At 40.4% G+C, this 15,498-nt stretch overlaps 1 protein-coding gene across 1 annotated transcript in view; it reads right to left on the bottom strand.

Annotated features, from left to right (window-relative positions):
• CARNMT1 (carnosine N-methyltransferase 1) overlaps nt 1-15,498 on the bottom strand; it is a 30,785-nt gene that overhangs the window by 8,183 nt on the left and 7,104 nt on the right. Inside the window, exons 7-12 of the mRNA XM_080972128.1 lie at nt 13,735-13,841; nt 12,326-12,406; nt 12,028-12,050; nt 9,678-10,546; nt 6,000-6,195; nt 4,464-4,627 (exon numbers count right to left, since the gene is read on the bottom strand). Coding sequence (XP_080828254.1) covers nt 4,464-4,627; nt 6,000-6,195; nt 9,678-10,546; nt 12,028-12,050; nt 12,326-12,406; nt 13,735-13,841 — 1,440 coding nt within the window. The remainder of the gene's footprint in view (nt 1-4,463; nt 4,628-5,999; nt 6,196-9,677; nt 10,547-12,027; nt 12,051-12,325; nt 12,407-13,734; nt 13,842-15,498) is intronic.

Genomic DNA, 15,498 nt, shown 5'->3' with positions numbered 1-15,498 from the left:
AAAAGGTAGTAGAAGTTACATCAATTAATTCAACAGCACCACCCAAAAAATGGAAGAAACAGATAAGCTACTTATTTCAGACTACAAATACTGCCTGAAACCTAAGAATTTGGATTTGGTAATATATTTTGGCTTGTTCAGAGAATGTTATGATTTGGAAAAAGAATGGCTGAAGGAAAACATTCTGCCAAGAAATAGCTCAACAAATTTGCTTTTGTCACATTGGTATTTCAAAATTCAGCGTTTGAAACTCCCATTGTTCTAGGCACCTTTTGTGACAGGGAATTTCATTAGAGCAAGCAGTTTCTGAGCTCTGGGTGCAGCACTGTGCCTAAGATATCAGATTAAAACTGCCACTGCTGAGACTGAGGGCAGGGGAGGAGAAATTCCTCCCCGCTGGACTTCCTAGAGATTGCTGCAGTGTCAGGCAAGTTGATAGGTTCCACCTCTCAGCTGCCCTTACAGAAAGGGAGTGTTTTGCACTCTGTGGCCTCAGATTGGCTTAAATAGGTTTGGTTTAAGTAGTGCATGTTAAAGTGTTATCTACCTCAGACTCTCTCAGGGATGAATGAAATCGAAACAAATTTTGGAGTGGGATTATTGAAAGACACTGAAGTCTTAGATTTGTGAACTGGACACTCAAGGTGGGTGTCTCTGCCATCAGTTGTATAGGCCTGTAATATGTGTTAATTATTGCACCAAAAGATATATTTATACGAAGGAAAGGGGGTGTAGGGAGAATCCAGACCTTGTCTGCAAAGTGGAAGGAAATGAGGACCTTTTCCTGCCTCCTCAATTCCAGCCACTCTCTGAAGACTGGAGAAGAGACCCTCTTAAGAATATTAGGGGGATGGGCAGAGGACATCTGCAGTCATCGGATGAGGACTAGACCATGTGAAAAACAAACATAAGATTTTAGCTGCTGTTACTTCATTTTAATGGGACGCGGGTGGCGCTGTGGGTAAAACCTCAGTGCCTAGGACTTGCCGATCGTATGGTCGGCGGTTCGAATCCCCGCGGCGGGGTGAGCTCCTGTCTTTTGGTCCCAGCTCCTGCCCACCTAGCAGTTCGAAAGCACCCCCAAGTGCAAGTAGATAAATAGGTACTGCTTTGTAGCGGGAAGGTAAACGGCGTTTCCGTGTGCTGCGCTGGTGCTGGCTTGCCAGAGCAGCTTCGTCACGCTGGCCACGTGACCCGGAAGTGTCTTCCGACAGTGCTGGCTCCCAGCCTCTTAAACGAGATGAGCGCGTAACCCTAGAGTCGGACACAACTGGCCCGTATGGGCAGGGGTACCTTTACCTTTACCTTACTTCATTTTCAGCTTTGTATTTATTTTTGTTATTAAAAAAGTGTGCTTAGACATTCTGTTGTGGCGCCCATAACCTAGGTTTAAGGTGCCATTTAGCTCCTAGCTTTCACATCTCAGTTTCTAACACGTATTCAACTAAATAACTTCCACTTGTGTAACAGGACTCCCCACGACCCACGCCATCTCTAAATCTGCTCCAGAGGATTGAGAGAAATCCTAGAACAGACTTAGGAGGCACAGAAGGAGAGAAAAGGGGAGACTATTCTGTTACATAAGGAGAAATTCTTGTGGTGATGGAACGTTTAATTCTACTCTAGTTACGAAAAATTACTTGTTTAATCAGAATACTGTTCAACAGTCCTGTAATCTTTTTTCTTTTAATACTTGCTTACGCTAGCCAAACACTTTTAAGATGCATATGCACCTGCTTTAGAATGCTAAAATACAGTGGCTGCATTCTTGCATCATAGCATAAGCAGTGGTTAATGTTGAAAGGAAGATTGTCTCCCCTTTGCTCCTTTCTCACTAGTGAGTGGGAGCAACAAACCACAATCCCTGACTTAGTGTTATGCCAGGAAGCCAAGAACAAAGAGTATGGTTTGTCTGGAGCAAAATTACCATGGTTCCTTGTTCAGACATAACACTAAGTCATGTGCTGTGGTTTGCTGCTCCAGCTTATTATTAGCAAGGAGGAGCAAAGAAGGAACAATCTGTACTTTCATGGTACTGTATAACCGTAACTTCCTATGATATGTAACTGTGCCCAATAGATTATGTACAGTTATAGCTTTGCAGTAGCAGAAAGCGCCTCCACTTGTGCAAGTCAGGACATCTCATTTTCTCAAACCTTCTGTACTGACTGCAGTTCCATACTGCATATCCCATACTGTTTTTGAGGATTCCCCCAACCATCAGGACCTATTTTGTGGGGGGGGGGGGTCACTGAACAGTAGTGAATGGGGTGATCAGAAAAAGTTGCCCTTGCCTTGAACAAGTGGAAGTGCTTTCCATTAGCAAAAAATCAAAAAATTGGATACACCCCAAGCTAAAAAGGAAAAAAATAGGACTTTTCAATGTATAATGCATTGTTCAATTATTTGCCATTAAAAGCAGTTTCTAATACAATCATAATTCCAATCATTAATTCATTCTATCAAATATAAATTTTCTGACTAGAAGTTCTACACAGTACCTACTAAAGTAATTAAGTGTGCTGGTAAATTCACAAGGGTGCAAAACCAAATCTAAGAAGCAGAAAGATACACAATTTTATAACTGAGAAATAAAAAGGAGCAGCAAGTTTAATTCAGTTAAAACAAGGATTCTGAAAATACCTAAGAAAGATCACTACATATCTGCCCTCCTCTACAAGACATTCCATAAAGGTGGGTGACTTTTGCAGCAGCCACAATGAAGTAGGAGTTGTAGGTAATTTAAGAGCCTCAACAAACTTCTATTTACATGTTAACTTTCAGTTCACTGAAAGCAACTGAAAATGTCCAGAAGTTAATTATGAAGTTTGTTGTGCACGATTTGTTTTCTTTTAGAAAATAAAAAATACTTTCCATTTGAACTAGAAAGAAAAGGGGTTGTGAGCAGCTCATATTCTATGCATTAAAAAATTACAGTATTTAATTATCTACAATTTTACTTGTAAGTGCAGATCAAAGGATGTTTTAAGGATGCTATCCTAAACACACATACTAGATAATAAGTCCCACTGAAGACCATGCGTCTTACTTAGGCAAACATGAACAGGACTGTTTTGTATAAAACATCTACATCAACTTTTCTAATTTCAGCTTGTAATTCAAGAGTTTCAAAAAAAGAAGCCTTAAACGTATTTCCACTTTCAATCCAGCTTATTTACCAGTATAATATAAATAAGTTACATTATTTGTAAAACTATTTACTACAGATTTACTATTAACTGTCTACAAACAGTTTTAACAGAACATTAGTGTAGGCCACAAAGGTCAAATTTCATTAAATTTATAAAGTAGAACCACCACAACAACAAAAAGAGTACATTGTGGGAAGACAGAAAATGCACCATGCTGATCTTCATCTATAAGCATTTCTACACAACTTAAATTACCAAATATTTGGAAACATTCCATTTTCAACTAAGCTGGGGGAGAATGCGATTATTTAGAACAAAGCAAAACACCTTTTTATTTAGATGTATAAAAACTTACCGTATATTTTTCTACAATTGAAGACATTCTTGAATGCCTTGAATCTAACAAGGGAAGGGTATTCATGTTATATTTTGAATGAGCTTTTGAGCGTTTATCTTCTTTAAAACTCTTGTTTGTTAGGTAATGCAGCAACACTGACTGCAAGCTAAGTTAAAAGTGAGATTGGAGATGGCTGGTTATTTCGGACTAGCCCACCATTGTTGTAATTGGAATTCTGTCAACAGAGCCAAGTGACAACTTAGAAGAGGCACTCTGAATCATGACTGAAATGCCATTTTGATTCTGTAAGGAAACCAATGCTATAATATTGCTAGCTATTTATAACCAGTGTAATCAGACCTCATATTTATGGAAATAAAGAGCAAAAAATAAAAATTATTATGTGAATTATAGTGTTTCTTTAATTATTCTCCTATTTTGCTTTAAGAATAGCTTTCAGCTTCTCCTCCAATGTGTAGCTTAATCTCCTGCAATATTTATTTAGATACTAATGATATAAATATCTTCTAATAGTGTATCTGTTCTCCACTTGTGGTACACTGTACTTATTCTATTTTAGAAAAGAGGACTAAATTAGATAGCCATTAAGTCCTTCCGATTGTAGAACCCTACATCAAAATATTAGCCAAATCAGACTTTTATATCTAACATGTTCTTCCACATGATAAAATATAAATAGTATGCATTAGGTTTTCTTGGTGCTAATCCAACCTAATTGGAGTGTTGTCTGTGCAGCCATAATTTTGAACTGCTGAACCTTAACATTTTGAGCAAAATCATATTAGTAAGGTGTGAAGTTTATTATAACTTCTCCTTGTGCAGCTAACATGGACATTTTCAAAGATCAATTCTAATACTATTTTATAGTTTTTTTTCCAGTTTAAAGATCATTGGCAACAAATGCATTCTTGTGCATACCTTCCTTTCAAATACATCTTTAAAAAATGATTTACCATCTGTCTTTTGGAAAGTTCTTTACAATTTCATTAATGATTGGCTGATAGCAGGAATCTCTCTCCGGTTTCCCAGTTTCACTCCAGTCTCTTACAAATTGCTTCAAGGTAGACTTTAATTTATCCATATCAAAAGTTGAAGCTGGTGTAATTTTTCCATTTTCCTGAGAAAAGTGTAAAACCAGAAAATCAATAATTGTTATTCACAATGCTACACTGTTGGGCAGTTAGTTGATATGCCTTTTCCTTCTCACCTCCAGGCTGAGACTCATCTATATGCATAACTGAATCATAAATGAAGCAAGCGTGAAAACATCACATCTACCCTTAGCATACCATTCTCTGAATATACCTCTTTATAGAAAGCAGGACAGTTATTAAGTAAAATAGGAAAGATGTGGGGGTAAACATACACACAAATAGCCCCTTACTTCACTACAATACGGCAAGTAAGAATCTGTTCTAGGCAAACAAGCAGAGGCCTTTCTAAATTGGTTGAGAACAGAGAATTATGGGCAAATTGGCCTGAGGAAACTATATATGGACTAGTAATGCTTGTGGAAGGCTAAGCTAGCATGGAAACTGAATATTTTATCTCAGTGAGGGCTTCCACACTGAGAAGTTTGAACTTGAGCCATTTAAAATTATATGTAGTCTGTGAAATCAAAGAAAAGTTCTGCAAGGAAAAGAAGCATTTAAAATGAATTATGAGGTAAGTGATACAGCCCAAATGATAGAATAAATGTGCAACAATAGTTAACTTACAAAGATTGAAATTTTATGCTTATTCAACTGTAAAAATATAGTAACTAACGCTGGACACAACCATCAAGTGGTCTAATCAAATGATTTAATATGTATCAAGGAACAAGAATAATATTCATAACTGATTAACCCAGCATAATAGGGAAAGAGGACCTGTGGCCCTCCTGATTTTGTTGGACTCCAATTCGCATAATTTCTTACCAGTGTTAGAAACTAGACAGGTGCGTCATGCAACTGGTGGAAGTCCAATTGCAACCTCATGGAGATCTCTGGATGCCAGGTTGGCAACTGGGGAAGGCAAAATGTCTCTTAGAGAAGGATCTGAGATATTTTACTTGAAGCTTGAATTTGTTTTATTCTGGTTTCATTTGATGTTTTAATGTGTTGTCAACTGCTTTGAGATTTGTTATTTAAAATCTAAAGCGGTACAGAAATGACATTAGCAACAACATCAATAAACTTCATTGTTTTAAAAAAATGGCACCTAGACATTCCATTGCAGCAACCATAATCTAGGTCTGAGGTGCCATTTGGCAATTAGATTATACATCTGAGTTTCTAACATTATTTCTTGCCATTGAACATGCTAGCTGAGAATGACAGAAGTCAAAGAGTCCAACAAGATATGGAAGGCTACAGGTTCCCCATCCCTCTATAAAACATACATTAATTATAGAAAAGAAAACAGACATTTATGATGAGAAAATAAATAAAACTGATAAAAGAGGGGAAATAGCAAACAGTTGGTATTGAAGTACAATTTATACATACATCATCACCATATTCTTTATTTTCAAACATATGTGTGCAGTCATTCACAACTGTCTGCAAGATTCCTTGATTATGGTCAATACATTTCCGAATCTTGTCAAGATGAGGAAGGAATTGAGGAAGAAATTTCTGTTGAATGGCTGGAAGGGATCTGAACTGTCTTTCTGCACGATTGACTCTTTCATGCATATTAATTCTAGAATTTAAAAACAAAAACAAAATGAACATCAGAAACAAATATAAACAAAATTAAACTGAAATTCTATATCAGTATTGTAAACCCACTGAGGATTCCTACTTTGGGACCATTTTTAATTCTACATTTATATGGTTACTTGTATAAGAAATACATGAGTTCTGTACATCCAACCATGCAACCAAAGCAAACACATGCAGCAACAATTAAATCAAAACTATCTAATTCAGAATGTAGTCCTGTTCTTGGAAGGGCATCCCAGGAGACAGAACAGAGTGGAGTTTCAGAGGTCCACCCTCCAAATTTCTCTATTGCAGGCACTGAAACATCTTGTGTAATGGGAGGGAGTGTCCTGGGGTCATATTACGGAAACTGGCTCCAAAGCGCTCCTGTTCCCGTGATTTGCCCTCTGGCTTTTTCTACACCTAAGAGTCTCCCAATAAAGCACTGCCCTGTTAAGGTCCTATGGATTGAAGTGGATGATTTAACTATATTCCTTATTTCTTTGAAATTGTTGGGAGTTAAGTATGTTGAGTATTAGTCAAGTGCAGTGATCGTTATACAAATACACATATAATATAATATAATATAATATAATATAATATAATATAATATAATAATATATACAGCTATAAAAAGCTTTGACTGCAGACATATGCTAGCCCAGTACAGTTTTTGTTTTTGTTTTGTTTTTGTGTGTGTATGTCTATACAATGATTTCTGCGTGTGCATGAACGGGATACAACATTTTAAAAAGAGAAGAGTCACTCTAACAAGCTAATACATGGCACTGGCGCATCCTAGTCCCCATTTTATTGATATGTGAAGTGGTTCTCAATCTTACCATAAGATGTTACAGCTCCTGAAACCTAAAATAAGCCAAGTGTGGCAAACACCAACACTCCACTGGCTGCCAGTAAGCTACTGGGCCCAATTCAAGAGTCTGTTAGCATATCAAGCCCTAAATGACTAGGAACTTAAGTTGAAATCAGAAACTGAGGTTCATCCAAAGGTAAAGAAGAAAAGCTGTTCTGGCAAGCAGTTTATCCCGCTTCCTTTCTAGAGAGACAAAATTATTGGTTTGTCATTCTGTGAAGGATTTTCACACAAAGAACCCCAACTGTTTGTAAATCATATTATAATAAAGTCCTACATAGAAAAAAAAGGAAAGGTAACAGACTGGCTACAATATTTCCAATTACAGTGGTACCTCAGGTTACGTTACCTTTGGGTAATGTAACTTTCGGGTTGCAAATGCAGCAAACACGTTCGCCGCGCTCACATGCACAGAAGCGCTCGTTCTGGTGGTCCGTGCGCAACACGAAAAGTCGGCAACAAGAGGTGCCGCTTCTGAGCATGCGCAGAAGTGCTCTATCACACGCGTGCACAGAAGCGGCACCTCTTGTTGCTGACTTTTCGGGTTGCACATGGACCACCAGAATGAATTAAGTTCGTATCCAGAGTGTCCACTGTAAATGAAGAATTAAAACATGATAAAAAGAAAGGATTCACCTATGAAATTTCAAATTTCCAGAGAAATAATAGAAAGTGGTATTAAATTATTATCAAAAATATGCAATATGTTGTTGCAATAGGAAACTAAGAACGAAGAGGTCAAGTGTGTTATGATAAAGTGGGCAAAAGATGTGGGACATAATCTGCAGATGACAGATTGGGAAAGACATGGAAGAATGATATAAAATTTAAGGCCTGTACCTTACTTAAAGAGAGCCATATGAAAATGATGTATAGGTGGTATTTAACACTGGCTAAATTGGTTAAATTGTATAAAACAAGGTAAAGTAAGTGTTGGAAATGTAAAGAAGCAGAAGGTACATTTTACCATATGTGGTGGCATTGTAAGGTTATTTTAAAAATTTGGGAAATGATATATAATGAATTGAAAAAAATGTTTAAAGTAACTTTTGTTTAAAAACCAGAAGCTTTCTTATTAGGTATTCCAGTAATGGATCTACCTAAAGAATCCAATAATTTGTTCATGTATGCGACAACGGCAGCTCAGATATTGCTAGCTTAACACGGGAAGGAAGAAGAAGTCCCTACCAAGGAAGATTGGCAAACTCAGTTAAAGGAGTATGCGGAAATGACGAAATTAACTGGGAAACTTGGAAATCAAGATGACAACAAATATAAAAAAGAATGGGAAATGTTTATTGCATAAGCAATGTATGCAAGTTAATACATTAGCAGGATTTTTTAAAAAACCACTTGTAATGTGATAGACAATGTTTAAATTTGGAGGTAACTAAGAGATAAAGATTTTATAGACATGCATGAATGAAAATAATACAAAGGAACCAAGGGAAGGAGTAGAGGGAAGTTGGAGGATTCAAGTAATCCCACAAAGTGGATTTAATATTGATTGAGTATACAGTAGTTATAAATGTTTTATTTTATGGTGGGTTTTAATGTAATGATTTTTTTTTTTGTGGAAACTAATAAAATATTATAAAAAAATATATTCCACTACTCTCATAAGTTCACAGGAGTTGCAGCTTGTGACAGCTTTCTTATTAGTTACCCCCCCCCCCAAAAATGTGGCACACACAGCACCATCTCTTTAAAGCCTCCATCAGTTGCTGAGGATGCACCTCTTTACCCTAGCCATGGAAAACTGAAGGTCTTACTTTGGTGCTCTCCCAATAATTATTATGGAATTGTTATGGGTTGCCATGTACTGTTGGTTTAACTTTTTTTGTTTCATATGCTTGAGAGACACCAATTGCCAAGGCCAAGATATCAAATAGGAGTTGCCCAGCACCACCCAATGAATGACAGGAACTACCAAGGTAATGAATACTGAGAGGCCAAACAGAACCAAAAGCACTATTTAATCTGTAAGACAAAGAAACATATTTGTATTCATTAGAATCCTATTAGGTGTTTATGTAGCAAGTTTTGGAAAAGCTACACTTATTTTTGTCTGGATGCATCCTCCCAGTCTGATGTCTGAAACGTGTGGATGCAAGCAAGCAGTCCCACACAAGTATTTACTGTTAGCACGGCACAAACAATAAAGCAGGTACTTTAATTCAAGGGTTCAAGCTTTTTGGTGCACAAGTCAAATCGCAAGTGCCTCTACTGAAGATAGTTTGATCCTATTGTTAATTAGCTGTGCTGAATTATATTCCTATTATCTCACAAGGGTGCTCGCCAATCTGCCTCTAATAACCAGAACTAACTGCTTGATTTACCCTGCTGCCACTTTATCCCGGGTTAAGCATCACGACTTCCCCTCAAACACTCGTGGCAACTTTAGTTTGGAGAAGCTGCTGCAAGTTCTCGGCTGCTCCTCCATCCTGAAGCAGCTCTCAGGTTCCTGGCGAGGAGCAACCCCCCTGGTACTATGGGATGGCGGCGGCGCCACCGCCCTCTGGCGCGCTTATTGGGCAGCCAGTGGATCCGGCGGGCGCTACTCGAGAGCCAGAGGCCCAGCCGGGGGGGGGGGGGGAGCCGGTTACCCGTAGTAACGGAAGGCGTTGATGATTCTGCGGAAGTGCTCCCTCTCCAACTCCTCCTCCTCCTTTCCGCCCTCCGCCGCCGGCTGTGTCTGAAGCGGCGGAGCCTGCTGCCCCTCGCCGCCGAGCGCCGCTTCCCCGTCCCGCTGCGCCTCCTCGGCCTCTCCGCCGGGCCCGCTCCGCCGGCCCCCCCTGCGCATCGCCTTCCCCGCCGGATGCAGCTGCCTTTTCCGGGACAGAGCGCACGCGGCGGCGGCGGCCGACATCCCTCTTCCTCCGGACGCCCAACGGCTGGCGCTCCTGGCGCGCGCTTCCTGCTTCATAGGGGAGCGGCCGCCGTCAGCCTCGCCGCCGCCCGCCTCCCGCCTCAGGCCGGGCGCGCACGCGCAGAAAGAGCTCCGAGACCGCGCAAGCGCGTGGCGCCGCGAGGCTCCCTCCCTTCGCCCCAGCGAATTCTCGCGGGAAGACAGGAGCCGCCCAACCCGCTCGCGACTCTGCGGGCGGGGCTTGAGCGTCGCGCGGCTCCCTCCGGGCGCTGAGTTCCCCGGGGAGCGAGGCCGAGGCGAAGCGGGCGCCGCGAACCAGGCTCCCTCCCTGGCGGGCGGGCCCACCTCGGCATCCCGCCTGCCTCCCCCAAGCAGCCGCCGCAGAGCTCGAGGCCCCGCTGAAGGGGCCGGGCGAGGGAGAGGCCCGGGGGGGGGTCCGGCCCTGAAATCCCGCCCTGCGGAACTCGAAGGCCTCCTCGCAAGAGCCCTGCTGGCCAGACGGAAGACTCGCTCCAGCGTTCTCTCTGCGGGCAAAAGCGCGCCCGTGGTAAGTCCACCAGCAAGTGAAGTGGCGTGCGAATGGGTGGACTCCAAAAGCTTCTTTGGCTACAGAAGCATTATAGGCCTCTGCGGGGAAATGTGATGTATTTTCCTTCATCTAAAGCTGAGAAAGTTAATTGGTGTGTATATCTGTATTTAATAGTATCCACTTGGTTTTTTCTACAATCAAGCAGTGTATAAATTTTATGAAATAAATAAAATATCTATCTAGCTACAGCTGCTGCAGTCCTTGTTATTTTAATGCGAGATACCTAAATTTTTCATAATGACAACAGCATCCCGCTATGTACTTATAGGAAGAGGGAACAGAATATATTATGGCTGTAACAGACTCCATTACTCTGCCACTAGAATGCTGGTCCTACCATATACCAACTACCAATCTGTGAATTATGTTTTTTTTAAAAAAAAATATTTTCTTACTATGCTACAAAATACATCAGGACTTGCAAAAGAAAAAATAATTATCTATTGCAAAACACATTTTGCAGACTTGGGGCTGAACCTTGTGAAACCTATCAGTAAATACCTATTGGCCTCTATTCAGAATTCAAGGGGATGGGGAATCATTAAATGATCAGCCCTATTTCCATCGGAGCATATTTTAGCCACTACCAATTTAAGAAACAAGTATATGAAGACCGGTGCTTGTTTCTCCTGATTTTTTTGTAATGTACTTGACTTTGTCTTTCATAGACTCCCATAGTTATAAACTATGTATGATTTTAGGCAGCCTTGCGGAGAAGATATTTGCATTTCTCTTACCCCAGTCAATGGGTTATTAGGCTGCAGAGTATCTGACAGTGCTAAAAAGAGTTTACTACATTCTACTGTAATTGTTTCCCCCTTTTAATAAAATCAATAAGGTTATGTATCATGACAACTTGCCTGCAATTCAGAATTGATTAATTTTTTTATTAAACAAGATTGCTTTGTAATAAAAAAATCAGCTTCCTGTAAGCAGATTTTAGATATCTAAAATATATTTAAGTTACCGAGCCTTACAAAAGTATCCTGATGCTCCACTGAAGGGTACCTTGCTTGCAATGCCACTCACATTGGAGGAACAGATGTATCACAAAGGATGCATTCAGGAGAGTAGAGTGGAAAACACTGAGGTGCAGGTAGGGTAATAGAAAGTTTGCCCCTCTTTGTTACGTTGGAGGAAAAGGACAGTGGATGTGTCTAGGTTCACTGTTGCATTAAGCAAGGAGGAGAGACTGCTGAGCACCTGGAAGAAAGCATCTATGAGACGATACATAATTTCTCTTCTGTCCAAACATTCTTAGTACACTCTGAAAGTTTTAGGGTTTTGATTCCAAATGGATGGCACCTTTGCAAGAGAACAGTAACTCCAAATAAACTAGCTGGAAAGCATATCCATGAGAATGTCACGTACGCTCTCGGTTCAGTGCTGCTTTGGAAGGGCTTCAGTTAGCTTCTTAAAACATTGTTTTAGCCACAACGTATTAAAATATTCATGTATGAGGCTTGTTATTGCTCTCATCGAGGCCAAGGCTTTATACATGCACAATAGCACCACGATCATCTGAAAGGTTGGAAGAGAAAAAACACACACATTCACAAACACTGGGCTATAGCTTCTTTACTCATTAGTTTTTATAGATTTTTTAGATGTCAAGTTGGACAGAATCACAAAAAGGTTATATCATCAAATTAAGTTAGATTGAATCCCTCCTGGCTTGGAGGTTCCTATTTCTGTGAATTAGGCAGGCAACCTGCCCTAGATGGGAGTTGTACTCCCTCTGAAGGAGCAGGTACATGGTCTACTACTCTTAGACCAACTTTCCACTAGCTACTTACTTGACTTTTCCAGTTCTTGTGCTATATCATTGTATAGCCTTGAATAAAGGTCTTCCTGTGATTGAGTTCCATCCAGATAAACTGCAAGAGGAGCAGTGAAGTAGTCAAAACATCTTCAGTACAGCCAGAAATTTTCAATAGGCTACCTTCCAGTGCAACCCACATTGCATTCACAACTCACATAAGCTTTATGTACTGACTTTTTTTAGGTGAATTTTTAAAAAGCTGCAGACAAACATACACACTAACAGTGCAAAGGGTGCGTAAAGTTCCTATCTTATGCATTACCAGGGAGTAATTACCAGTGAACTCAACTGAACTTACCTCTGAGTACACATGCTTAACAGAGAATTTTATTTTGTTTTTTATATATCCATCTTCAGATACCCACACTTTCCCATCCACATTTACCACGAGACAGATGCTGAAGCATTCTGACAAAAGAGGTGGATTTAGGGCAGTGCAACCAGTTTTGCCTCATTGGGCGCTGAGCCTAGGGGGTGCTACAGGGCATCATAACTATGACAGATGCCCCCCCCCTTAAGCAGGGGTTACGTTCTAAGCCCCCACTCATGTATTCTGTAAGTAGGGAGCACTGTCAAAAAAGACCTGGTTTTTTCCTGCTTTCCAGCTCTCACGTTCTCCACACAACTCTCTTCAACTAGAAGCTCTGGGACCGGCTGGAGGCTGTGCAGAAATGCGGCTACTACAAGTGTAAATGTCTAGGTGGAGACGCTGAGCAGCCTAAACAAAGTCCCACTGCACCTCCAGTCTCTTGGGGCTTCCTCCGCCCTCACTGAAGTCCTCTTCGGGCTCTGGGGAGGGTCTCCTCATGAGTCATGAGGACTCTCCAGCTCTCTCATGCCATTTCCTGGTTTGCATGCATCTATTTATTTATTTCCTGGTGTCATGCTTATACATAGTCACACACGTTGATCATGAGTAAGGGGTAGGGGAGCCTGTCGTGAATTGAGCAAAACAGAATGCATGAGGTGGGGAGGCACCAAATGTTGGCCTTGCACAGGGCACTGCTGAAATTTGAAAGTTCAAAATCCACCCCTACCAACAAAGCCAGTCCTTTGAACCTGAACTAGGTAATATCACTACTTTTGCAAGCATTCTCTACTTGAATGAGCTACATGTACAGTCATACCTCAGGTTGAAGTTGCTTCAGTTTGAGCGTTTTCGGGTTGTGCTTCGCGGCGACCCAGAAGTAACGGAATGCATTACTTCCGGGTTTCACCGCATGCACATACACTCAAAATGACGGCATGCGAAGAAGCGGCGAATCGTGACCCACGCAGACGTGGGTTGCATTCTGCTCAGGATGCAAATGGGGCTCCGGAACGGATCCCGTTCACATCCAGAGGTACCACTGTATATATTATATCTAAATGTGTTTGCCATACCGATGCCAGTTTCGTTTTCTTCCATTTCTCTCTTATGTTTCAGATACATTGGCCATACATGTCCATCGAAGTATCCAGGTGGGTCTGGTGGGTTATAAATTCGTGTGCTATATAAGAACAGAAGCTTTACTCAAACATCTTGCTTAACAAGAATTTATATCCAAAAATATCAAAAGCCTCTAGTGGACTGATCTACTGCTGACAGAATATTTATATCTTTAGTTAACATGGTAACTTATTAATAAAATGTTTCTTCAGTACTTTCTTCAAACTCAGGAAAACACTTAATCTCAAAGTGTCCAATACCAAAGACGTGGTGCAAATTCCTCTAACCCACTTTACTAACACAGATTTTGATTTTGTGACAGCCGCCGCCTTGTCAGGTGTACTGGACAGGACCTCAGACCCTTAGTAAAGCCTTAGCAAGCCTGTGCCCTGGTAGACTAATACATGTCCTGATGTATCGCAGTGGTGTAGCATATGCTTTGAATGTAAAAGTTCTTGGGTTTTATCCCTGACACCTCCAAGTAGAGCTGAGAATTTCCCCCACCTGAAACCCTGGAGAGCGGCTGTCAGTCAGCTAGACAGACACATGGTCTGACTCAGTCAGTATAAGGCAGATTCCTATTTTCCTAATGTATTCAGGGACACGAAGCATCCTCCATAAGCTTTAATTGCAAGTTGATTTTTTAGAAACACTATTGTACATTGTGAGGTAGAATGTGCTATTAAATTGGGCTTACAGCCTAATCTAGAAAATGATTATTTTAAATGAGCACTACTGCTTTCTTTTATGACTTATGACTTAATGTACCTATGGTTTTAAAAATTGAAACGCAAGGCTACAGTTCTGTATAGATCTACTTTGAGCTATGCCCCACTGAATTCAAAGAAGCCTTGCTGGAGTAAGCATACTGTGTCGGGCTCTTTCAATGAAAACCCAAAGTCTAGATTATTACGGCATACATTTATAACCTGTAGAAAAGACCTAATCATTACAAAGCAAAACAAAACTCGCTTATTGCAGTGCCTAGTACAGTACAGGATAGAAGAGCAGCATGCTCTTTCTTCAGTTTGTGTACTGCAACAATGTTAGCTTTATTTGTAACAACATATACAAGTCTTAATATATAGAAACAGAAAGTTTGCCTGCTTGAAACGAAGGCCTCTGGTGTCAAGTAAGGCACCACTTGCTAGCACACCAGCACTAATGGTTTCCTTATAGCTAAAAATACACAGAGATCAAAATTGTTCAAATGATATAGATAACAATTAGAGGGCTTTAAACACCTGAATGCATATCTCAAAGGGGGAGAAGTGTATACACCATGTTGCACTCCTTGGAAAAAAGGTGGGATATAAATGTATTTTTTTTAAAAAAAACCCATATCATTCTCTTAGACCACGAGTCAGTACAAAGTTAAAAGCATTTGAGTTGCCAAGTTTGTTGCAGTGACTCCATGCTTATTTCCAAATAACTTTGCTAGTGGCATGAAAGCACAGACTGGGCAGAGAGAATCTGCCTTTACCTGTCTCTTTGCCAGATTTTGAGGCTCTGATTTACAGGAACTTGTGGTGTTGGAACCTGTGATTTCCCTGGAGATATAATACAGTTCCAGAATTTTGCAAGGCATCATCATCATTATTTTTTATTGTTCAAAATTACAGTGCATTGTTCCAAATTGTGTAATTCTAAAACTGAACAAGTTTATTTTTTAAAAAACAAACTGGGAATGGAGCTGGTTATCTGCTTTGCAGTTCCCT

Source organism: Podarcis pityusensis (genome assembly GCF_964106645.2).
Source record: "Podarcis pityusensis genome assembly, chromosome: 11".
Classification (NCBI taxonomy): Eukaryota; Metazoa; Chordata; class Lepidosauria; order Squamata; family Lacertidae; genus Podarcis; species Podarcis pityusensis.
Note: the sequence above shows the minus strand (reverse complement) of the source record. Positions and strands in the feature narration are given on the sequence as shown.